A 27548-nucleotide genomic window follows, 5' to 3' on the forward strand; every position below is an offset into this window, starting at 1 on the left:
CAAAGCAAAGATTTAAATTTTGCAAGAATGTCATGTCAATTCAGACTCCCCCAGCAGGCCCTTTAAGAGTCAAGATTGCCAGTCACCAAGCCTCCAGACTTGGTAGAATTTTTAAAGCAGGACATTTTGTTCTATTCCTTCATGAATCAAATGAGAATAGTGAGTGCTACAGGGATAAGTGACTTGCCAAGGGCCCAACAACCAGGAAGCTAAGTCCCCTAGGTCATTTATTATGCCACAGGCCTACTGGGAGTTGCTATTTTCACCATTCCCACTCGTTTCTCATTTCAAAGATGCTTTTAAAGTCTTTCCACATGCAAACTACGTGTGTATTCAGAGCTAAGATTCTGCCTGAGGTACGCTTGTTATATTCTCTCTCTTCGGTGGTCCTTGCTCAAAGGTACAACCTCTTTTTTACAGGTAAAATTCAATTTCCAGACTGAAAGGGAAAGGATGGAGAAACAGAGAATTCCTTGAGCATCTACTGTATGCCAAAGTTTTCCCATGCCTTAATCCATTTTAATTTCCACCACAATCTTACAGGGCTGGTATCATGGTCCCATTTCACAGAAGGGAAAGCTATTCTTCAGAGTAGCAGTAAGCAGCAGAGCCATATTCTCAGTTTCCATAAACAATACAATCTTTTCCCCTTTGGAGCCTTTTCAGTTTAGCAAAAGAAACTGGAATAGAAGAAATTGTGAATGCTTATTAAGCTTTTTGATAGGTGATTTTTTCTTTCAGAAAACGTATTGTTGTTTTTCCTAAATAATAATTCCTGATTATTCCTACAACATTAATGCACATTATTGAAAACATAAAAATTTAGGGGGAAATAGAAGAAAAAATCCTTTATAATCTCTCCTTCCAGAATTAGTGTCAAAATCTGAGTACATTTTTCCCCCAAGCTTTTTATTCTATACTGATAAATACAAATTCTTTATATATCAACAATATTAAGACTCTGCTATAACCCTTGTCTTATTTCAGCCAATGTTACTGTTTTATTTATTGGGGGATAAGTTGTATGTAACTGTGATTTTAATTTGCATTTCCCTAATGACAAATCATGTAGAACACCTTTTCATGTCCATATCGGCCATCTGTATGTTTTCACTGGAGAAATGTCCATTCAAATTATTTGCCCAATTTTTAATAGGGTTATCTTTTTATCACTGAGTTTTTCTTCCTTTATTTTTAAATGAACTTTTTAATTACAGTAAACTATACATAAGAAAGTAGCCAAATCATAGGTTTTCAGCATGATGAATTATGATAAAGTAAATACACTTGGGTACGTAAAAATTATATCATGAAATATATAGTTGTACTCCAGAAGCTTCCTTCATGCCTCTTCCCAACCTAGGGTGTCCAGAATATTATTGACAAGAAATGATAGTAAGAGGCATTCTTGTCTTGTTCCTGATACCACAAAGAAAACTTTCAACATGTTAACATTAAATATATTTGCTGTAGTTTTCTTGTAGCTACCTCTTATTGGATTAAGAAAACTCTCCTTCGAAGAGTTTGCTAAAAGCTTCCTTTTTTTTTTTAGCATGAATGGATGCTTCATTTACCAAATACTTTCTCTGCATTCATTGAAATTATATTAATTTTTCTCCTTTATTCTATGTTGTAAATAACATTGACTGATATTCAAATATTAGTCCAACCTTGCTTTCCTGGAATCAGCACAACTTGGTCATTGTCACTGGATTAAGTTTACTAGTATATTTTGCATTGACATTTATGAGAGAGACTGCTTACAATTTCCCTTTCTTGTAATGGTTTTGTCGGGTATTGGTATCACAGTTATACCAGCCTCATAAAATGAGATGAGACATGTTCCCTCTTTTTCTATTCTTTGGTATAGTTTCTGTATGATTGATATAGTTGTTTCTTCAAATGTCTAGTAAAATTCATTGAAGAAGCCATCTGGGCCTGCAAGGGTTTTGAGGGTTTTTTGTTTGTTTGTTTTTCTTGGTTTGGTTTTTAGATTTCTTTTTTTTTTTTAGTGGTGAGATTTTGAGTCATAGAAACATTCTGTATAATATAAAAGGACTACTCAGATACTCTGTTTCTTCTCACATAGTTTTGATAAGTTGTGTTTTTAAAAAACGTGTCTAAAATTGCAACTGTACTATCATGAGGGTGTTAATAAAATCTCTCCATATTTTTAACATCAGTAAGATTGATAGTGATGTCCCCTTTCAATCCTGACATTGTTTATTTGTGCTGTCTATTTTTCTCAATGATTCTAACCAGGATTTATCATTTTTGTTTATCTCTTTAAAGAATCAGGGTTTAGCTTTGGTGTTCCCCTCTGGTACATGTTTAGATTCTATTTCACTAATTTCAGCTTTTTTCTCTACTACTTATTTTCTCCCACTTTCCAATGGTTTCATCTGATCTTCTATTTAAACTTAATCTTCTCTCAGCCAAACTGAATGACCTGCTTTTCGCCAGAAACTTCTCATACTTTCCAACCTCCTTGCCTCCGTTCCCACTATTTATAAATCATCCCTGTCCCCACTATCAAAATTATGCCATTTTTCCCAGGACCTCTGAAAGTGCCACCTCCTCCCAGAAGCATTCTCTGCCCCTCTTTTATTTGATATCCTCTGAGTCTCTGCAGCCCATTTTGCATTCTTAGGTCACTATTTAGATCCTAGCTTATATACTTCCTTCCATTAGCCCTTAAAGACTGAGGGCTCACTTTTTCTCAAAGACCCTCCACAGTGCTGTGTACAAAATAGCTGCTTGGTAAACACTGGTATTTGTAATTCAACTTCAGGAGTTATATTCACACAAACTAAAGCTGCTTATAGCAGGAATTATTGACTAGCAACTCAAACATTTAGAGTCAAATGCATATAAAAAGGAGTTTGGGCAAAAAAAAGAAAGAAAAAGTCTCACTTAAAAAAAAAATCTTCCTTGCTTCTAAATGACAACCATATATCATCCAGAACTTAACATTTAACTTGACATTTTGCTTTTTCTGGCTATCACTTAAAACCCACATTTTCCCCCTTATTTAAGGAACGTAGTTAAATGGGATAAGGTTTTTTTTTTTTAAAGTTGAAAGATGAGAAGATGAAATTTCTCAAGAAAAAAATAAGCTAAAGGATAATTTCTGGTATCATAAATGGATAGTGCACATCAAAAACAGGGCTTTGCAAGTCTAAATGAGTTACGCTCCACAGTGTAACAAAGTCTTCAGGGCAGGCCTTAAAACTCAGGGGCAAGGAAACGGCATATATGTTGGCTGTAGGGTACATATTTGGAGGCTTACCTGGAGGACTGATAACGTACATGTAAAAAAGGATGAATTGTGCCTTATAGCACAAAGTACAATATCATACCTTTCCAAAAAATATCATAGACCTCTCTAGCTGTCATGAGCTGCCTCAACCTGTTCTATGATGCAAAACTCGGTGCTAATTTCCAAAGTAGATGTAGAAAGAAAAACCAGTTGAACTTATGGACTGTCTTTAGTAAAAGCAGACTGGAGGAGTAGAGAGTGTAAGAACTACAGAGAAGAAAACTGTGTTCAAATCTCAGCTGCCAACCTACTAGCTATAGGACCTTGGGCTGGTTGCTTATCTTCTCTAAATCAAGGCTTTCTCATCTGTGAAATGGGGCTAATTATGCCTACTCATGGGTTATTATATGTCAGGTGCTTTGTACTCAGGTCCCCATGTGTCCTCACTGGTGTTCAGGCTATAGTTGTCACTGGTGATACAGGTGTAGTTTTGTTGTTATTGCTGTTATTCTTTTTAATAGCCACAAAAGAAGCCATGGCATATTTTTAAGGCCTAAAAGCCATCATAACGGCTGACAGAAAAACTAGGCTTGACAAAAATTTTCTATGAACACATCATCTTGAAACAAGAAACAATTCTGAGTGCAGTGTTTAAACTCAAATAAGTAACAGTTCAAACGATGGATGAAATAAACCTAGGTAGGCCCTAAAGCCAAAAAAAAAAAAATTTCAGCCACTTATAGGTATTCCTGATTAGATCCCAGGCCTCAAATTAAAATCATACTAGGAAGTGGGATGCATTCAATGGCCTAAGTTTGGATTCGAAATCTTTCCATTCCTAGCTATGTAATGTTGTGAAAAGCTGCCAAGTAGTCTTTGCCTTCTCCATATTCCAGTGTATCCTTCCCATGCCTGGTGAAACTGAATTGGCTGAATCTGACCAAATAACAAGTTATCTTTTAAGGGAAAATTAACTCAACTATAGGTCAGTTAACCCCATGCAGAAGAATAGCAGACATCCGCCAGAACACAAAGACAAGGCTTGGTTTTGGCTTTAATAACAAAAGATCAACCTCACCACTGGAGTTTAGCACCTGAATGCGAATTCATATTCTTTCAACAATAGCACATCCACAAAACAGCAATTTAGTCATGCTCAATCTTGAACTGCTTACTACTCAGTTTCCATAGAAAAGCTTGGTGGAGACAAATGTTATACAAGAAGAATCACTCTTCTTGTGACATACAAGTGCCCTGGCTGGTCGTGTGACTAGAAACTCAACTATTTATAATCCTCACTTCAGTTGCCACAGAAATATTGGCACATATTCACATTATGGCCCTACCTTCTTAATCCACTTTAGTTAACAAGTTCACCAGATCAGGTATGCTTTCTGTGACTTTTACTAAAACTCTTGTATCACTCATCTATATCCCAAATTCTGATGAATTCAGTGTTAGCATAATGTTTATCTTGATGAGTGAGTGTCATTTAATTCATTAAGCAAATGAGAATTAGGGGATTTCATGCTTTTTCTTTCAGCCTAAATTAAATTTGGGGGTGTTAAATTTGGAGTGAAGTTTTATGCCCCATCTGAGTAATTATCATTATTCTAGGGTTGGTTTGTTGGGGGGGGGTGCATTTTTTTTTTTCAAAACACAGCTTTCTCCCTGTCCCTTCCATCTGCGATTATTGGCACTGCTTGCTGTAGCCATTTGCTCACACAGGCAAAAAGGGGCTGTCTGAATACAGAACTCACGTGAAGAAAGCCAAAACAAGAGATGGAATGAGAGAAAATGGGATCTGTTAACATCTTCTGAGTCCCAGGACCAAGCTGTGCCTGAAGCAATACCCTGTCTTTTTCCAGTTAAGTGAGCCAATACATTTCCTTTAGGCTTCAGTCATTTTGAAGCAGATTTTCATTCACTAAGAAGTTTAAACAAAAAAACTTTTGAGATTATTTGACAAGTACTGTCATTACTGTAATTCATTTTCTTAAAAAAACAAAGTAGGTACAGCTTTATGAATGAACCCAAGAAAGTGAAACTTTTGAACATCATGTTTACGTTAGGTCAAATTTATAACAAAAGTAGGTTAAAAACACATTCTTTCAAAGGAACTAACATTAAAGAAAGAAAAAAGGGAAAAAGCCTTTTAACAACCATTTTTATTGACAGTTCTCTATAAGAGCAGAAAAGAGAAGATTAGTAAAGAAAAGGAGAAGCATTGCAACATCTACAAGAAAAGTAATTTTTCTGAAAAACACGCACAATGTTCTAAGTGCAAACCTGGAACATACCTGCCAGACCAAATCAGGATTAAAATTAAAACTTGGAGCTTCCTGCAAGAAGATAAATCACAAATAACTTCATTCACTTTGCTTCCTTTTATTTTCATTCAGGTGACTTTAGCCCCCCTGGCTCAACTGGCTGGTAATAGTTATGATGGCTTCAAGAGAGCTGTCCCAGCTTTTGTGAATGCAGTTGGCCCTCCCCAATGGTCACCCCACTGAGACACATTTTTCACAACTCTAAAAGCCCAGAGGGATTAAAAAAAAGAATAAAATAATGCCATTTGCAGCAACATGGATGGACCTGGAGATCATCATTCTAAGTGAAGTAAGCCAGAAAGAGAAAGAATGATACCATATGATATTATTCATAAGCAGAATCTTTAAAAAAAAAAAAGGCGACACAAATTAACTTATCTACAAAACAGAAACAGACTCACAGACATAGTAAACAAACTTACGGTTACCAAGGGGGAAAAGGGATGGGAAGGGATAAATTGGGAGTTCAAGATTTCCAAATACTAACTACTATATGTAAAATAGATAAACAACAAGTTTCTTCTGTATAGCACAAGGAACTATGTTCAGTATCTTGTAGTAACCTATAATGAAAAAAAATATATGTATGTATATGTATGACTGAAACATTGTGCTGTATACCAGAAAATGACACACTGTGCACTGACTATATTTCAATAAAAAATAAAAACAAGGACAAAAAGATTTTTAAAAAGTTTAAAAAATAAAATAAAAGCCCAGGGGGGTGCAAATAAATCTACTAGAACTACCAGACTGTGGTTCTACAAGTTCCTTAAATGGGCAAGATTTCACAGATTTTCACAACAAACACCTTTCTTAAGTAGATGCAAAGTATATTTTTGGAGAAGATGGGTAGCAAGAATCTGACCCTCAATTTCTCTAAGAAGCAAGGGAAAAGGTATGCGTAACTTCTAAACCCTTAATTCATGTCATCTGTCTGAAACTAAAGGTCCAGTTTACTCTAGGAGAGCCCCTTTAAACTTTAGGTGTGCCAAGGCATTAGATGACACTGATATTTACCCAAAGGTGTAACACAATTGTGTCTCAAGTTCCACCCACAAGGTTTAAGGGTCAGTTCTATTTGGTAATCAACCCCAAGGCTTGCAAAATATGGGTTTCCAACATTCCCTCCAATTTCATAGACATGAAACGTACAAAATTAGAAGAGATCACAGCTTCTGTCACAACCTACACACATGACTGAGAAGATGACCAGGTACCTTCATAACTCGACTTATGCAGGTTGAATATAGATGATACTGGGACCCATACTTCTCCACTGACAAAACAGAAGACAGTGCTTTGTAAATTAACAAGCACCCAAAAGACAACAGAAAACCTCCAGAGTCAGTTCCCTGACAAGTATATTGATCATCATTTGTCCTAAAAATGTGTTCTTCTACAAATCAGCGTCATTGGCACCCATTAAAAAAAAAAACTCCAGACTCAATTTACCGATAATATATGGATGTGAATTTGCCCTAAAAATTATGTTGTTATGCCTTCTCTTATAAATGGCCTAAACGAGTGTTTATTTACTATTTTTTGTTTTCTAATAAAAACATGATATTAGGAAGAGAGATCCATACACAAAATTTATAAAAGTCACTAAAAAGTACTAACTGTCTTTGCATAGAGGCCTTTACCAGGAAAATACCCACTGCACTGGGTGAGATGTCATTCCTGGTTTCTCCAGATTCGGAACTCGTGCTTTCTTTTTTTTTTTTTTTTTAAGATAATTTGGAAATAGATTTTATATGCATCCTTTATTCTATTACTAATTGTGCTAAGAACTGGGGAGGGAGGGAGGTATGGAGGCAGGTGGATGGGGAACTGAATGACTCTTTGCAAAAAAATAAAATAAAAATTTTTGTCTTTTTTATTTTCTTTTCTAAGCCTTAGCCAAGTTTCAAGTTTGGTTCCAATGTGAAGTGAGGATGAAATCTCAGTTATGAATCACTCCCCCACATGTGTAGAATGCTAAGTTTCTTTTCAAAATAAGTTAAAATTACACAAATTCAAAATGAATTGATGAGTCAAAATTAGCAATTTTTTTAATCATATTGGTATTTAGTCCCTTTGATAATTTTTTCAAACTAATTTGCTGCAAATGTATTATAAGTGCCCTGAGTCATGTAACCTCATTTAGGGGACATAAAGTTTTAAAGTAAATGTTCTACATTATTTCCACAAAAATCCACTTGGATGAAGACACTGTCATTGACTAGAAAAAAAAATCCCAAGTCAGAATTGTACATGCCAAGAATTCAGTAGTTCATATTAGTTTCTTTTTCCCCAGGACTTGGGAGATTTTTGGCAGACAATTTAAAATCATGTGCTACAAAAAAGACAGAAAAATCATTATCCTATCAGCAAGCTTCAGACTTCTTTTGTAGGCTAATGGTGACTAGCGAACTCTCGAATGTTAAGCTTGTAAGTAGAATAATCAGACTGCAAACATCATTGGCATAATTTTTTTTTTATTCTTAAGATAAATACTATTTGTTTCCTTCTGGCAAATACTGGAAGTAAAAAGAATTTAAATTTCTAGATACTGACAAAGCAACTGGGTTTCATTTAGATTTGTTTCTTAATCATAGTTCAATGGCTTTGTCATCATTATTTACCTCATTATTCTTTAAATGCTCTAAATCCATCCAAGAGGATCTTCACTTCTTTTAAATACTGTATCTCTATTCCTCCACAGCTAAATAAAATACCTTGTGAATATTTAATAAGTAACCATGACTTCCAGACTTAGTTAGGAGAAAATACTGGAGTCATGGGAAAGTATTATTCTTTGAAAAGTAAATTTTGCTGATAGTATAATTTTAATTATTTAAAACTTCTGTTGCATTAAAACAACTTCTGTTTGCCAAATCTTAGTTTCTGAAGGTGTCTTTTCATTATAATGTGAATGTGAGGAAAAGAATTATTCTAGCCTTAGAAATTTACTTTCAAAGCACACACAAAACCTCCCTTAGGGTTGAAATCATTGGCTATGCTCTGGAAATAAATCCAGCTCCTTTCAGCCAAGGGATACTTGAGCCTTTTATTCTTTTGCCCAGATAAGGCATCCTAATTAAAGGGGCAATAAATTAAATGCACTGGAGAAGGCAAAGAAATCCAGAAGAAAAGCACCCACCAGGGTGCCTAGAGAAAAATACAAGGTTAATTTCATGTGTTTATGTTAGGCACCATCAAGTTTACAACAAACTCCAAAGGAACAGCTGTTTTTGACAAACGTGAACAGCTCCTACCTTCATTTCAATGACAGTCTGGAGAGCCTTCGTCTTAGCTGGCTCCGGCTGAAGTTGGCTTCTTCGGTGTAATTCCTGGGGAGGAACACGACAGAAATAAGCCTGACGGTTCATCCTTCCATTACACCATGACCTTTACACAGGCACCACACAGCCCACCAGATTCAGGTTCACTGTGCACAGACACGAAAAAGCCACAGGTGCCTCTTCCCCCACCCTCTTTAGCATCCCTCCTGCCTGGAGCCCTGCGTTCCGGTGAAAAGCTCCTGGCACATGCGCTATTTCTGAAACTTCCATCAATAATTAACGTCAACTGTGACAAAGCCAGCAAGTAATCATAGTCCAAATACTGTTCAACACTGGGGCTGTTGCCCAGCCATCAAATTTACTAAATTACATTACTCTGTGCTCCCAATACAAACATAGCAAGAAAACGGAGAAAAGAAAATGACTAACGTGGTTGCAAACCCGCTGCACGCATGGCATTTTGCTACTGAGGTAGGTTTGAAATGAGCAATTTAAAACATTTTCAGTACAACTGTGTCACTTTTTGGAGTGAACTGATCTGATGAAACCCTGTGAATCTCTTGTTTCCTAATTTACAGTTTCAGTCCTTGTTCAAAACCACATCTGTGTGTGATATATTTATGCACTCATGATGCCAAAAAATTAAAACTGGCATTAATATCAACAGTGTTAGAGGGGAGACAAAAATGGTTAAAGCCAGATGTAGACCCAAGTACTTCTTTAGCTAAAAAGAAAACAACGTAATTACAATTTTAAGCTTCAAGACTCACTTTTCACATGCTGCTTCTCAAAAAAAAACAGTTCTGCTGAGACTCTTAAAGGTTGCCCTTGGCAGAAGAGATAAAGATAAGGTTTGTTCAGTTCATGTTTTGATTTTCTTAATACTAATTATCAATGGTTTTATGAACGTAGCCAATGACAGCAGTAAACAAAAGTGCTCATGCATGTCCATGCTGCTGAAACAATTAGTCACCTATGGATTAATTCCATTAAGATTTATTTGACTTAAAAGCCACCTATGGATAATTCCATAAGATTTATTTGCTTCCAGAAAAATCACTGAAAGTCAACATGGAGGAGTTCTAGGTCCTTACATTTCATTGGACCACGGATATTTTTAAGAAAAAGAAAGAAAAGAAAAACCTTAGGCATTAAAGAAGAGGACCAACTATAATTTCTGGCTTTTTCCAAGTAAAGACATTAAAATGAACCCTACCTCCACCACTACCATCTACTATCATCATCATTTCATAAAGATAGAACATATTAATATAAAAATTGCCAAAAGAACAAAATCAATAAAACAACCAACAAACAATAAAAGACAGTCCTTCCCTGGGTCCCAGGATGAGAAAACAGACAACTTTTCACCTATATCCTATTACATTGTCCTTATCTGCCAGCAGCCCGAGAAGACTTGGTCATGGACCACAGTGCACATGCCTAGGGACCAGCACTAGAGAATTACTGCTACAGCTCTGGACTGTAACATTTTTTCTTCTCAAAGTTGTCATTGGCACAAATCAGAAAATCTGTGCAAAACTACCTCTCAACCTTCAATCTGAGAAAAATTAGAATTGGTGCTTCCTCATTATTCAAAATGGTATCACATCAATTGGGACATTTTCTCCCTAACATATCCCTGGAAGGGATGGAGTCAAGTATTAATGAACCTATTTTATAAATAGAGAAACAGAAAGAGATTCAGTGTTCTTTCAGAGGCCCTGGACTGCAATGACCTGACAACACAGGTCGTTTTGAAGCTCTGTGCTGATGGCAGAGATTTTCTGAAGGAATATCCTTAAAAGCAACTGTCTTTTATTGAACATCTACAATGTCCCTGACACCACTTGTCTCTGTCAATCCTCAACACTACCCTGTAAAGACTGACCTGTGTGGTGAGTCCAGTGGACTCCTGGTAAACATTTAACAACTAGACCCACCATGGCCAACCTCAAGCTACTAAAGTGGCATCACTGAATGCAGAGTTGGGCAGAGAGTTGCAACAGCACCCCATCATATGGTATTTCCACCATATGGACAAAACAGATAACATCAAGAGCCTAGGTCATAAAGTAATGTAACAAAAATTAGGAAATTATGGGTTTTTCATACAGTTTCTTTAATCGTGAGTTTGTATTTGTAACATCAGCTATTACAACAAGTTTCCAATATTTGGCTTTCCTAGGCCAGTGCAATCCAGTTTTGGCACACCACTGGGTTTATCATGTAAGGACTTCAACCTTAAAAAAAAAAAAAAGAAGCAACTTAACCCTCAACATTACTTCCAAGATTGCTGGAGTTGACCAGACCAATAAAAGTTCATAGATGAGAAAACAGAAAGTAAGTCACTTGTCAGAGCTGTTCCATAATAAGTGGTAGAAGAAACACATTTCACAGGTCACCATTTCTGATACCTTGTGGCATCAAAGGCATCATAATTTTTTAAACTAAGAATGAAATTCATAATAATTTAATACCATAGTCAATCTGGTTCCAAAATATAAATCATGATAATTTGAGGAGAGAGGTTAAGCTTATATAAAACACATAGAAATAATCAAGAAGCAACTAAGCAACACAAAATAAAAACCATAGGGCAATGACATATGCCATTATAATTTCTGCCAAGCCTGAAAACATTTTTAAGGGCAAACATGCATTAACAAAACTAAAGTTGTAACAACAGTTTTACAAAAATGAAAACAGAGTCCTCTTTGCTATAATTATGCAAGTTCTGTTATAATACAAACCAGCTCAAAATCCAGATTGGACCCTTACCCTCTGTCACTCCTTAAAAAATAAATAAATAAAAGAATATCCAATTACCCAAGAACTGTAATTTTCCTATCCTAACTACATTATATTTCAATCAATGTTGACTTCATAGTTTCTGAGGTTCACCTTAATTCCTAAGGTATCAGGTAAGTGAAGATTATAAGCCACATGCAGACTTCACAGATTGTCTGAAAGTACCATTCCAGATACTTTATCCATCTCTTGAGATTCAGGATCTTTAAACTGCTCACTCTGTCTGTGGCAGAAAGGACCAGTTGCCCAATGAAGATCTGTGCTCCTCTTCAGTACTGCAAAGCTATTGCTCAGAAGTACTACCAACACCACCCTTGTATCCAGATGGGGCCATGTGACTTATTTCTGGCCAGTGGAATATGGGTAAAAATGAGGAACTCAACTCCATAAAAAGTCTCCTACCCTGTCCTCAACTCTTTTCCTGTCTGCTGACTATAAGTAAAGGACTCCAAGACCCAAGAAGATGGCAGAACCTAGAGATAAAAGGAGAATGGGTTTTTGAAATGCCATGTAAAAAGGCTGCTGAACACCCACGTTGGATGGTGGTACACATGAAAATAAACTTCTAATAAGTTAGCCTCTGTGCTTTCAGGCTTTATCTGGAGAGAACCCAGCTGTCTTTGCTTTAACTACTGCAATGGTTGGAAGGAAAAATAATATCTAATTAGTCCTGTATTGTTTGCTGCTTTTGAATTACAAAAGTAATTTTAACATGTGAGTGTTATCAAACAGACAGCAAGATGAGTTGGTTGCTGGGTGTTCCAACTATCCCTAACCATCTGAAAGATGCACCCATTATGCATTGATCTCAAGTAAAGAATTTACCCAGGAGTATCTGATATAGGGATGAGGGAGTACAAGATTTAACTTACTCTGGAAGTTTTTAAATGACAGTATTAAATCATCAAGTGCAATGGTTCTAGTGCTTTTCTGGGTCACTGATCTCTGTAAGAATCAGATGGAAAATGTGGATTCTCTCCAGAAATAGACAAAAAAGCAAACATAAACAAAATGGTATACCATTTTGGCTGGTTCACAGGGCCTGGCCCAGCATCCAAGAAGTTCATTTTTGAACCAGACTACAAGCTAAAAACCACTTATTGAGATGAAAGAGCACCATATGGGAAGTGTGGAGTCAGGACCCTATAGTTCAGCCTGAGACCTTGGGCATGCCCCTTCCCATCTCTCATCTATAAAATAAGAACCTTTATGAGTGGGTTTCTAATGGCCCTTCCAGGTCTGAGGACATCCATTTCTAATAGCCAGATGATTCTGAAAAGTTCAGGCTGTATTTCTAATTACACCCATTCTCAGTTTTTAAAACAGAATAAAACTAAAAGAAGAAAAGTAGATAGCACAATGACACTGATACTGAGGTTATGTATTTCTCTGTAATTTCCCGACTAGGTTGGCCTTAGCTGGTTTAAAATTGCCAGTTCCTGCAGGTGATCAACATGGAAATTTACCAATAATCCATAATTTTGAGCATGAAATCTCAAGTGGTTCATCAGGATGACATTTCTTGGCGGTTAATGAGAATCTAAAGTCTAGTGAGTTAATCTGGATGGACATTAGCATCCAAGATGAGCCTGACAGAATAATGTCTGCACATACCATATACTTTCTTCAGTAGACCAAAAAAAAAAATCAAAACCTAACTTTCTATTCAAAAGTAACTTACTATTTTTACCTGACTTTTCTGCCTTACCATTCTGGTAATCTCCTGGTGTGTAACAAAATCTCCCCAAATTTAGTGGTGTTAAACAATTTTATTATGCTCATGAATTCTAGGTCAGTAATTCACCAAGGATAAAGTAAAGAAGGCTTGTTTCTAAGGCATGGTATCGGGGGCTGGAACAGCTGGAGCTGGTGGATCTACTTCTAAGATGGCTTCTTCACTCAAATGCCTGGTGCCTTGGCTGGAAAAATGACTTGAAGGCTGAGTATAGCCGGAATTGTCCATTTGAGCAACTATATATGGCCTCTCCATGTGGCCTGGGCTTTCTCACAGCATGGCAGTCTCAGGGTACTCCAACTTGAGGTGTAAAAATTCCAAGAGCAAGTGTTCCAGCAGATAAGCCAGAGACTGCATGACCTTTTATTACCTAACCTCAGAAGTCCCATAGCATCACTTCTGTAATGCTCTGTTGGTTCCAGCAGTCACAAGCCTGCTCAGATTCCACGGAAGAGTGTCAAAGATTTTGAAGCCATATTTTTTAATTGCCACTTTAAAGGAACAAAACCAACTGGAGAAACTTACAGAAAAGTAATGCTATAATTTCAACATCAACCCACATCAGTCTTAAAATTTATATATCAAATAATAATTTGAAGCAAGAGATATAGGAAATACAGCAGTGAACCAGTCTTCACAGGTTTTTTTATTTCAAATTCCAATAGGAGAGAGGCATGACAATTTCAAAAGGAGACCAAACAAGTTTGCTGTAAATGCTGTAAAGGAAAATAAGTCATGAAGGTGAAACAGGACATTTAGGGGATGGGGAATCAGTAGCCATTTCAAATGGGTGTTTAGGGAAAGCTTCAGGGAAAGGTGACAATGGAACAAAGATCTAAAGGATATAAGGGAATCGGTTGTGCAGATATTCCAGGCAGTGGGAATAGCAAACGTTTAAGTACCTGGCTAGAGCTACATAAGAGGTGAGGAATGTATTAGGTCAGAGGAGCCCAGGGGTGGGGGGTGGGGGGAAGATGGATATATATCTGGAGTCCATTGTGTGGGATACTGGTTTTAGTCTAAGAAAAACAGGAAGCCATTGGAAGGTTCTGAGCAAAGACAAGCCATGATATAGATACAACACATTTTCTTAAAGGAATATTTCAGCTGTTAGACTGCAGTACGGGATTTGGGATTGAAGAGGGAGATTAAGACAAGAACCAGAGGGACTAGAAAGAAGCAACTGTAATAACCCCAGCAAGAGATGATAAAACACTGGACCAGGCTGATAGATTAAAGGCAATGGGAAGGAATTGAGTTTGGATTTTTTAAAAGTGAGGCTCACCTGATTTCTCGATAGATTGCCTGAGACTAGAAAAAGAGACACATGAAGGATGGCTTCAAGGCTTTTAGTCTGAAAAACAGAAAGAATGGAGGTGGAATACCAAGATAGGGAAGACCGGGGAGGAGTGGGAGTTAATGGGAACTGAGTTTGGTTTTGCATGTATTAAGTTCGTGATGCTATTAGACATGCAAGTGGAGATGTTGAGTAGGTGGCTGAATAGATGAGTTTGATTTGAAGGGAGAAGTAAAAGTTACAATTACAAATTTCAGATCAGTGAATAGACAGCACTTAAAGCAATGAATCTAGATAAAATCAACTAAGCATAAAGAGGAGAAGAGACATCAGAAGATTGAGACCAGGGGCAACCAACATTAAGGGGTCTGAGAAATGAAACGGAAGCAGCAAAGAAGTCTGAGAAAAATTAGCCAGAGAGGTAGGAAGAGATCCAGGAGTGTAGCATCCTGAAATTCAAGTGAAGAAAATGAGTCCAGGATGCAGGAATGACCACCTTATCAAGTGCTTCTGAGCAGTTAATAGGATGAAGCCAGATGACTGACCACAGGACTTAGCAACATGCAGGTCATTCATAACCTTGACTAGATCAGTTTTAGTGAACAGTGTGAGTGAAAGTTTGACTGGAATGTGCTGTGGGAGAATGGAAGGAGAGAAGAGCCTCAGGCTACCATATTTGCCCAGGGCACATTTTACTGATCATTTCTTTTATCAAAACTCTGTTTTAGATGTGTATATCCGTGTTCATAGCAGCATTATCAGAATAGACAAAAAGTGGAAACAACTGAAATTTCCATCAACAGATGGATGAATAACCAAATGTGGTATATACATACAATGCAGTATTACTCAGCCTTAAAAGGAAGGAAATTATAACACCTGCTACAACATAAAAGAAATTTGAGGACATTATGCTAAGTGAAATAATGCAGTCATAAAAAGACAAATACTGTACAATCTCCCCTATGTGAGGCATCTAGAGTAGTCAAACTCATAGAAACAGAAAGTAGAGTGATTATCGCCAGGGACCAAGGATAGTGAAAATGGGGAATTGTTGTTTAATGGATACAGAGTTTCAATTTTGCAAAATGAAAAAGTTCTAGAGATTGGTTATACAGCAATGTAACTATACTTAACACTATTGAACTATACACTTAAGAATCATTAAGGTGTCAAATTTTATGTTGTGTATACTTCATCGTAATTTTTAAAAATTTTAAAAACCACAAACATAACAGAAACTGTTAAAGTACCATAACTCTCTCCATCTCCTTTTCTAAAGAGAAACTATTATCTTAAAGTTGGTGTCTATCTTTCTCATGCATGTATTGTGTCTTTATTACATATGCAACTCCTCATAAGTAGCATAAATCTAACAATAGAGTGCACTGGTTTTTCATTTACATTCAGTATGTCCACAAATTCTTTGACATTTGCTTTATAAGGTAAAGCCTAAATATCTTCTCCTTGACTGTGGATTGAACTTAGTAACTCAGTTCTAACAAAGAGAATATGATAGAAGTGACACGTGCAACTTCTGAGGTTTGGTCATAAAAGACATTATAGTTTCCCTTCTTGCTCACATTCTTGAATCAGTTGTCCTGGGGAAGCCAGCTGCCACATCATAAGGACATTCAAGCTGTCCTACGGAGAGGCCCATGTGACAAGGAACTGAGGCCTCCTGACAATAGCCACGTGTAATAAGCTATCATAGAAATGTATTATCCAGCCCCAGGGAAGTGTTCAGTTGCCTGTAGCCCTGCAACAGCTTGACTGCAACCTCATAAGGAACTCTGACCCAGAACCACCCAGATAAGTGACTCCCGTATTCCTAGATCCACAGAATGTGTGAGATAATACATATTTGTTGTTTTAAGCCTCCAAGTGTTTGAAGTAATTTGTTATGAACCCATATATTACAAATATGTCACAGAAAGGTCACTACCTGACCCGCCAAAGTAGTCTACATCCTCCACCCTCATTAACACTCCCATAGCACTGTGTGTGTACCTTCCCTTCATAGCATTGGATATGACTACAATTTTACACTAACTTATAAAATTAGCAGATTCATGTTTGTGTTCAACATTGAGTGGTAAGCTCCACGAACACAGGGACTCTGTATATCCATTATACTCCAAGTAACTAACATGGTATCTGACTGCCAAGAGAACATGCTCAGTTAAAACTGACATTCAACAAAACAGTACAAATGACATTATATTTATAAGCCTGGTGGTTCTACAATACTTTTTGACCAAGAGGAGTCTGATGTGAAGGATGATAGTAGCTAATAGTTACTTTTACACTGCTATGTGCTAAGCACTATTCTAAGCACTTGATAAATGTTAACTTGTTTAATCCACACAATAACCTCCTTAGATAGGTACTATTATTATTACTATTTTTCACTCCAAGAAATGGAAGCATAGAGAAGTTAGTAACTTGCGCAAACTACTGAATTGCTCTGCTGGGATTTATCTCAGGAGGTCTAGTTCCAGGGTCTCTGTTTCTAACCACCATGCTCTACTGCCCGTGTTTTACCACTTGGTTTTGACTTGATATTTGAGGTTGACACCTACATCTCCATTGGCTTCTTTCACTGTAGTCACTTCCCTAATTCTCCTTTGATTCAATATTCCATTTCTCACTCTTCTCTGGAGTACTTGAAATTTAACATAAATTTAGCTTAGTAACAGTTATCTGGTACTGATATCCACATTACATATTAAAACAAATGGCAAACATAGTTAGACACACAGAAGTGGAGAAAAAAAGTTACTTTCAAGTATTAACATCCTTCTCAATGTTTGACAGATAAAGCACTAAAAAAAATTATCCAGAAGATTTAAATGTTATAATTAGTAAAACTGCATTAATAGAAAATTACACTGAACTTTGGACCCTACAGACCCCCCTTTCAAGACTCCATTTAAACAGATTGATCACATACCATACCACCAAGAAAAACCTCAAATGGATTCCAAAAGGCAGAGTGATATAGGACACATTCTTCACTCAAACATAATAGAACAAACTGATAACAAAAGTTAAAAATAAACCTCACTATTTGGAAAGTAAAACTTACAGAGTCTTAAAATTCATGCTCTACAGTTAAACAGATCCTATCCGCTTGACCTACTAAGTGTGTAATCTTAGGTAAATTCCTGAATTTTTTCTAATCCTCACCATGGTGAAATTGAGATGAAATAAGGCATGTATAGTACTTCGCTGGGCTGGCACTCAGTACACTCTCAATCACTGAGACTTATCCTTATTTTTGTTGTTGCTCCTGAATGGTTATTAGTATTCCTGAAAGTATATTACAGAATGCAGCCTGGCAGAATGCCTTCCCTGACCACTTGTTCTGTGATCTTATACTAGCTATCATTGCCACTGGATCTGCCTGAATAATTCAAGAAATACTGAAGGACCACTCTGAGCCAAGTAAAACACACACAGAATGCCTGCCTTACAGTATAGTGCAGGCGTTCTCAACGGAGGTGATATCGTACCTAGAGGCTTCAGGGCACAGCAAGTTACCCAGTGTTGTTGCAGTGAAGAGAGTGATGAAGAAGGTGTTGGGAGATGTGGCCCAAGAGGTAAGGGCTGGGGAGAGGACAGATTCTACAAGGTCATGTGGGACCTCATAAGCTCTCTTGGTCTTATATAAGACTTAGAATTTCAGAGAGATGGGGAAAAAGTTTCTGTGGAAATATATAAACATGATACAAACTTACTGTTACAATATTTTTCTAGTTTTCACAAAAAACGGATATTTGGGAACCGAAGACCATACCATCTGAATCTCTGCACATACACAATTCCCCTACTTTGTTTTAATACATAACTTACTGTTTTTGCTAAATCTGCATTAAAGATTGTTTAACAGATTTATCTTAGTCCTTTGGATGCTATGGTTTTGAGAACCATAGAAATTAATAGCAGAGATGCCACCTTCCAAATATTTGGCCAGTGGTGTTAGCAATGTCATAGGACAAATAATAAAGTTTAGTTATTTAGTTTAATAATTATTGTGTGCCTAACCCATGCTAAACAATGTGCAGATATTAAAGATAAATGTAACAGGAAGGGGGGGCAAGAATAGGCGTAGGGGATTAAGAGGTACAAACTACTATGTATAATAAAGAAGCTACAAGGATATATCATGCAGCACAGATTCCAATATTTTATAATAATTATAAATGTAGTATAACCTTGAAAAATTGTGAATCACTATTTGTACACCTGAAACTTATATATTGTAAATCAACTACACCTCAATAAAAATGTTAATAAAAACATAAAACTTTAAAAAATGTAATTAAAAGGAAAACATAACTTTAAAAAGATAAATGTAACAAAGTGAATATGTTACCTGTCAACTCTCAATGAATTTGAGAGTCTAGCAGAAGGAGTATGTAACTGGAATACCAGACCACAATAATAGCAGCTGCCACTTACAGAATCCTTACCATCTGCCAAGCTCCATGCTTCCTATCTGTCCCCTGGTTAGATCTGCACAACATTCGTACAGGTAGCAGTTACCACCCCCATGAGAAGGCTGCAGACACTCAGTCAGAGGGTTAAATAATATGCCCAAGATCACAGTCAGTAAGACTTGAGAGTGTGACCAAGGCATCTGACACCTAAATTCACACCTTACTTACTAACACTTCTTTATATTGCTATTTGTGTTCCCTTCATGCTCCACAAACATCTAGGATTTTAATAGGTAACTAAATCTGTCTTCTTGTTTGTTCCTCAGTTCCCTGTTAGGACCCCACCAGTTTTGAACAATATGCTGTGGGAGAGAATGAGAGGCAAGTATCCATGCCTAATGATGGAAGGACTGTGGAAAACTGCATGGACAAGTACAGGTGGGTAGCTAATCTTAACCATTTGGGGACTCCTCTGGTAGATTTCTCTGTTGGACTCTGTTTCTGAGCTGAAATACTTCTCCTTAAACCTTATATACAGTGGCCTTTGTTCTCCTCATTTGAGAACATAAAGAAAATAGGATCTATCTCTCACATGGTGATAGCTTCCTGGTCTAAGGTCTTTCTTACTAAGCAGTCATTATTCTATTCATTATGTCTTATATGGCACAATGTTGGGTGCTCTCAGCAGCCTCCTGGTCATTTATCTCCACCCATATACCTGATCTCATATGATCCTGGAAGCTAAGCAAGCTTGGGCCTGATTAGTACTTAGATGGGAAAGCACCTGAGAAAAACGGATGCTGTAGGTTTTTATTGTGAAGCCAAGAAACACCGAGGATTATTTCCAGGCCTTAAAACCTAGTGAAGCTCACTCAGCTGGATTTCAAAACTGCACTGGACTAGTGGCTCCATTTTATCTCCCATTTCTCCCTTGTTTAAACTGGAATGTCTGTAACTGTTATCCTATGCCTGGCCCATCATTGTCTATTGGGAACAGTTAAGTTCTTTCTTTAGTTTCATAGGTCCACTGACAGAAACTGTGCCTCGTGCATTGTACATAATAGATTATACCAAGAGCCTCATCCATACATAATTTTAGATGACTTAGACAATGGGGATTTTGAACTGCTGAGATTTAGATGAGATTTGGGAGCTTTGAGTTGACGCTGTAATGGGATAAGACCTTTAGAGAACATGGCTTGGGGCAGATGTATTTTTTTATTTGGGAGGGACGTCAATCTGCCAGGGGCAGAGGGCAGGTTGTGGTCAGCAGAATCATGCTCCCTACCAAAGATGTTCACTTAAAGCCTGATATATTATATGGCATGACATAAGGGACTTTGCAGATACAATTAAGGCTATAGATATTAAGATAGGTAGATCATCCTGGATAATCGAGGTGTGTCCAATCTAATCACATGAGCTCTTTCAAAGCTCATAACTTACTCTGACTGAAGACAGAAGAGAGATGTAGCAGATAGGGAAGTCTGCGAGATCCTAAGCATGAGAAAGATTCTATGTGCCATTGCTGGTTCTGAGATGTAGGGGCCATGTGTAAGGATATGAGAAGGTCTCTAGGAAATAAGGATGGTCCCCAGTTGATAGCCAATAAGGAGTGGGGACCTCAACTCTACAGACACAAGGAACTAGATTTGGCCAACAATCTAAATGAGCTTTGAAGCAGATTGATCTCAAGAACCTCTAGAAAAGAGCACAGTCCTAACAACACTGGTTTTGGCCTTATGAGTCAAAGCAAAGGATCCAGTTGAGCCATGATATACCAGAACTACTGATCTGTGAGCTAATAAATTTCTGCTTGCTAAATGTGTGGTAATTCGCTATGGCAGCAACAGAAAACTAATAAAAGGTGGTTAATCTTTCACTAATCTTTGGAATGCCCTATTACGCAGTTCTTTCTACAATGAGGCGGCATACATGGCTCTGAAGCTTCTATATGCAGATGTATGCTCTATTCATTCAAGGACAAAAGAAAAAATCAGGTTCCTCTTCCATGATAACAGGTTCTTATTCCATGATGACAGCTTCTCAGTCCAAAGTCTTTCTTACTAAAGAGTCCTATTCTACCCACTGTTTCTTATATGATATGTATCAGGTGCTCTCAGCTGTACCCGGGTCACTTATCTTAGTCCATTTCTATATCTTAGGTCAGATTCCTAAGAGACATAGTCTGATACAGGGGCTTTTGTAAGTGATTTCTTAAGAGAGAGCTCATAGGGGAACCCATATGGGATGGAAACCATATGAAGAAGAGAAGAAAGTTAAGCAAGGATGCTGTTATATAGAAAATCCTGCCTGATCCAGGCCAAGATGGTGGAGTAGGAAGACCCTGAACTCATCTCCTCCTATGGGCACATGAAAGTTACAACTACTTGCAGAGCAACTATCTATGAGAATAATCTTAAGACCAGCAGGAAAGATCTTCCACAACTAAAGATATATATAAAGAAAGAACCACAATGAAATGAGTGGGAGGGGCAGAGCCACAGTATAGTCAGGACCCATTACCCAAGGTAAGCAACCCACAAACAGGAGGAATATCATAATGGTAGAGCTCCTCCCCAAGGAGGGAGAGGTCCAGGTTCCATGTTGGGCTCCTCAGTGTGGGGGTCCTACACTGGGAAGGCAAACCTGCAGGATTTCTGGCTTTGTAAACCAGGGAAACTTAATGCTCCAGGGAGATGAAGGGCTACATGAAACTGAGACTCTACTCTCAGAGAGCGCATGCAAAATCTCACACACTCTAAGTCCTAACACAGAAGCAATAATTTGAAAGGAGTCTGGGTCAGACCCACTTACTGATCTTGGAGAGTCTCCCAGAGAGGCAGGAGGAAACTGGGACCCCACACCCCAGCCATCTCCCTCCAGGGACAGAGATGCTGGTAGCAGTCATTTTGGAGGATCTCACTCTACTGCAATGACACCAGTGCCACAAGAGCCAATTTGGAACCCTCTCTCTAGCCTATTATCACTGGGGTCCTACCCAGCCATCAGTGGGCTGGCACCAGGCCCATGACCCACCGGCTGTGCTCCCAGCCACACCAGAACCTGGCCCCATCAACTAGCGGGCCAGCAGCAGTACCAGCTCCCCAATGTTGCATACCTAGCCATGTAGACACACAGTCAACCCACCAGCAGTCTGGCATGAGCACCAGACCCCACAGGCCACACACCTAGTGGCTCAGAAAGGCTACCTCGCCCACCAGCATACACACAGCTATTGCACAAGGCAAGACCTTGTAGCCCTCAGGGCCAGAGGCCAGCACCCCCTAACATCACTTCCACAGTAGTTGGATCTCCCACAACAGAAGGGCATAAGCAACCCGCATAGGGGACACCCCTAGAGCATACAACTCTGATGATCAGAGGGGAGAATGCTGCTAGATCTCATAGGATGTCTCCTACATAAATGCCACTTCTCCAAGACCAAGAAATGTAATGAACCTACATCATACATAGAAATAAACACAGAGAATTGGGCAAGTTGAGGAGACAGAGAAATATGTTCTAAATGAAAGATCAAGACAAAAGCAGGAAAAGAAAGAAACAAAGTGGAAATAAGCAATCTACCCAATAAAGAGTTCAAAGTAATAATCATAAAGATATGGGAGAAGAATGGGTGAACACAGTGAGAATTTCATCAGAATTAAAAAATAAACAGAAGAACCAAACAGAGCTGAAAAATACAATAACTGAAATAAAAAATGAACTAGAAGAAATCAACAGCAGACTAGATAATACAGAGGAATAGATCAGCAATCTGCAAGACAAAGTAGTGGAAATCACCCAAGCTGAACAGAAAAACAAAATAAAAGAAATGAGTACAAATTAAGAGACCTCTCAGACAACATCAAGCATACTAACATTAACATTATACGGCCCAGAAGGATAAAAGAAAAAGGAAGGGGCAGAGAAATTATCTGAAGAAATAACAGCTGAAAACTTCCCCAACCTGGGAAAGGAAAAACATCCAAGTCCAGGAAGCACAGAGAGTCCCGAACAAGATGAGCCCAAAGTGGTCCGCATCAAGACACGCTGTAATTAAAATGGCAAAAATCTGATAAGGGCTTAATATCCAAAATATACAAAGAACTCACACAATTAAACATCAAAAAAAAACCTGATTTAAAAATAAACCAGAGGACCTGAAAATACATTTTTCCAAAGAAGACATGCAGATGGCCAACAGACACATGAAAAGACACTTAACATCACTAATCATCAGAGAAATGCAAATTAAAACCACAAAGAGATATCACCTCACACCTGTCACAGGGTTATCATCAAAAAGACAACATATAACAAGTGCTGGTGAGGATGTGAAGAAAAGGGAACCCTTGTGCACTGTTAGTGGAACTGTAAGTTGATTTGGCTACTATGGAAAACAGCCCTCAAAAAATTAAAAATAGAACTGCCATATGAACCAGCAATTTCATTTTTGGGTTTTACCCCCCTAAAAAGCAAAAACACTAATTCAAAAAGATACATGCACCCCCAATGTTCACTGCAACATTATTTACAATAACAGATATAGGGAAGTAACTTGTGTCCATCAATGATGACTGGATAAAGAAAATGTAGTATAAATATTTCATGAAATGTTAGCCAAAAAAGAAAGAAAGAAAGAAATCTTGCCATCTGCAACAACATAGATAGATCTAGAAGGTATTCTGCTAAGTGAAATAAGTCAGAGAAAGACAAATGTCATACGATCTCACTTACATGCAAATCTAAAAGCCAAAACAAACAGAACAAAATGAAAAAAGACTCACAGATACAGAGAACAAACAAGTGGTTGCCAGAGAGGAGGGAAGAAGGGTAGGGAATGAAATAGGTGAAGAGAATTAATAGACACAAACCTCCAGTTATAAAACAAATAAGCCACAGAGGTGTAGTATATAGCAAAAGGAATATGGCCGATAATACTGTAATAACTTTGTATGGGGACAGATAGTTTTTATATTGTGGTGATCACATAATGTGTGCAAAGGTCAAACTACTAGGTAGTACACCTGAAACAAACATAATATTGTATGTCAACTATACATCATTTAAAAAATAAAAAGAAAGAAAATCTGAGCCTGCACAATCTCCAGGGAGTAAACCGTGCTCCAGAATCTGTTCCACTTGAGGCCAAGGGGCTGGGCTTCTCTAACCCTGCTCTAGTCAGTCACTGCCTGGAGGCTTATGGACAGGCGGAAGTTTGGAAACTCTAGTCACCTGAAGATACACCTCTAAGAAAGATCAGGTATGAGTCTTAGCAGCAGCACCCACAGCCCCTGGAAGATGGGTACATATGCCAAGTAAATGGGATGCCAGGGGGTCTGAACCAGGCAAAATTAGTATCTGCTACAGTTTATGATTCAGAGGTTGTGCACAGAATGCCAACTTTGATCTAAATCAGCATGGAGTGAGTAAGGTTGGATTCCATTTCTTTTATTCTAGATAATTGGCTTTAAAACTTTCATTTTAACAGTATAAGTCTGTTTTGTCCCCAAACAAAATTCTGTATCACACACACAAACACACACACACACATACACGATAAAATTATTTGAGCATCTACAATGTTTCAGACAGTGTGAAAGTACCTTTAGATAGGGAGGAAGTAAAGCAGATTGGTCCGTGCCCTTATGAGACTTACCATTTGGTAGGAGAGGCAGAAGAAACATGTAAAGAAACAAAAACTGCTAATGTACACAGAAGGTAAGTGCTGTAATAAATAATAGCAATAAATGGATGCTGAGATGGAGAAAATGGGGACAGGAACTATTATGATCCAGATCAATGCTGAACAAGTGGTCAAATTTCTAATTCTCTAGCTCTGAACTGTAGTATCAATTAAGGTATTTTATTTTTCCCTGTTGTTATCCCCCTTTAATCTAGTAGTCACAGAAGGCCTCCTAGAGGGGGTGACACTCAAGCCAAGACCTGAAGGACCTTAAGGATGAGCAGGAGCCAGCCATGCAAACACCTGTGGGGAGAGCAGTCCATGTACAGAACAAAGAAGTAGAAAAAAAGTGGCTCTATTATGACTGATCGGGTGGGAGGAGAGGAAAGGCCTAGAGAGCCCACTCACTCCAGGGATCCCTGAAGCACCTCTGTCAACTCCAGGGCTCCTTAGAATGCCATTTGAGAACTATCATTCCAGGTCTCATACTTCTAGTCACAGATTCTAAAACTGGATTGAGGAAAGTCACTGCCTTTCTGTCCAGTTGCTCTCAGGGACCACCCAACCATCATTCTATATTCCTGGAACTTTATACACTTTTCCTCATGTCCCTTTCTCACTCAAGGACTTGGAGAAGGCGTGGGAGAGGGAGGGCCTGGCTGCCTCACAGCTCCAACCAGAGTGCCCATTTTAGAGATGCCAGCAGAGGATGACATATGAATCAACAGTGTGTTCCCTGCACACCCCCCACGGTCCAGATGGCTGCACATCACAGGAGCAGAAGAAGGCTCCTACGCAGAAAGACCTCCCAGGCTGGAGACACGTGCCATACTACAGACCATGAGAGAACACAATGTGGCAGCGGTGGTGACATTTTTATAGAAAAGGACATAGTCTTTCTTTTGCTGCAGATTTTCATTTCAAACACCCATCTGTAGTAAAATCTTACAGTGTAAGATACTGAGCGCTCATAGAATTAGAAAGCACCACAGGAACTAGCTGGTACAGCTTCTCACTCACAGTGTGAACCCCTTCATATCCCTGATGTGGCTCACTGAGCTGAAGCTTGAACAATTTTAGATCCGGGCAGTCACAATTTCATGAAGCAACTCAGACAGTTGGAAAGTTCTCTCCTTATATATGTTAACTCTAGAGCTCCCTCTAGCTCTCCTCCATCTGGTCTGGTTCTTCATTACACAGAATTTAATACTAACACCCACACTGGACATTCACCGAGGTCTTGCCATGTCCCAAGCATTTTGCTAAGTACTTGATATAAAATATATCATCTAACCTTCAACCCAAACGTGGGAGAACTAATCTTATCCCCACTTAGTGGGAGGAAACCTAAGTCTCAGAGAGGATAATGGAGCAACCCAAGATCAGACTACTGAGAAGCAAAGCTGAGATTTGGACCCACAGCTGTCACTCAGCAAAAGCTCAACCGAGCTGTTGACATGTAACCTCCTTTTCAAAAGATGTCACTCCAAGTATGGGAATCCAGCTCACCTCTCTCTCCAAGGGATTTTTATTCTCTACCTGAAATATCTCCAAGTCCTTGTGCCATTCTTGGTAGAACATAAGAGCCCAAGTAAGAATCATCCTGGCTTCCCCCTGGAAAAGCTCCAGCTTCTAATACTCTTTCTAAAACATGGTGCCAAAAACTGCCCATTCCACACACAGCCTGACAACAGGAGAGTCCGTTAAGTCCATCCTTAAATATCTTCTCAAGCAGCCAAAAATTAGTCAGCCATTTCAGCCACTGTGAGTTGAAACTGTTCTGCATCAAACAGAAATGCTCCTGAATCAGAAATGGAGAATATGAAAACAAATATACGTATGTATATGCATGACTGGGACATTGTACTGTACACCAGAAATTGACACATTGTAACTGACTGTACTTCAATTTACAAAATAGTAAAAAAAAAAAAAAAACCAACACCCCAAAGATGAATCAAAAATGGTGTAAGGAGCGAGGTAGGGGCCTCACAGGAATGAGCCAAGGGCCAATCCCCACTCCAGAGAAGTGCCCCATGCACATGTAGTCACTGGCTTCCCCTATGGGACTTGCAAACATTTAGCTTTCAGGCAACACAGATGGAGCCGTTTAAACCACCATCCATGCACTCAATCAGAGCTTTAGGGCTTCAGATGGTGAACAAAACCTGTTGGTGCTGCTTGCAAGCCAACCCTAAACCTGCTCAAAATCCTCAACATACAGCCTTTCTTTGCAGCAGATTCTACATACTCTGGAATGTTTTATTGCATTTGCCTTTGCTATTTTATTAAAACTCAAGGAAAAGCTCAAGCAAAAGGACTGACATAAGTGACAACAAGTACAAACCAAAGAACTGAGACAGGTGGCACTAGTGCACAGCTCTAAATGTCTCATATCTTTAGCATAAATCTGACACTTTGGTCAAGTATGAGGCTGAGTAACAAAACTATTAACACTCCCAGAGATCCCTAATGACTATGTCTAAAAAAATGAAATCTAATTTGAGATTTTTTTTCACATCTCTAAGAACAGTGGTCTCTTCCTCCTGTAAAACATGTAAGTGTAATAACTAACTTTTGGATGTCTGATTTACAAACCACTTCTGGCTTTACCACTAACCAGCTGTGAAACTTCAGACAGCAAGAACTCTCTGTGTCTCATGTGCTTATCAATAAATGAGGACAGGAGCTGCACCCA

General features: G+C 38.3%; 1 protein-coding gene across 6 annotated transcripts in view; it reads right to left on the bottom strand.

Annotated features, from left to right (window-relative positions):
- Positions 1-27548, bottom strand: part of ERC2 (ELKS/RAB6-interacting/CAST family member 2) — an 874625-nt gene that overhangs the window by 616091 nt on the left and 230986 nt on the right. For all 6 annotated transcript variants that reach the window (XM_072941512.1, XM_072941513.1, XM_072941511.1 and 3 more), the window contains exon 5: positions 8850-8924. In XM_072941512.1, coding sequence (XP_072797613.1) covers positions 8850-8924 — 75 coding nt within the window. The remainder of the gene's footprint in view (positions 1-8849; positions 8925-27548) is intronic.

This window comes from Vicugna pacos, chromosome 17, assembly GCF_048564905.1.
Source record: "Vicugna pacos chromosome 17, VicPac4, whole genome shotgun sequence".
NCBI classification, from domain to species: Eukaryota; Metazoa; Chordata; class Mammalia; order Artiodactyla; family Camelidae; genus Vicugna; species Vicugna pacos.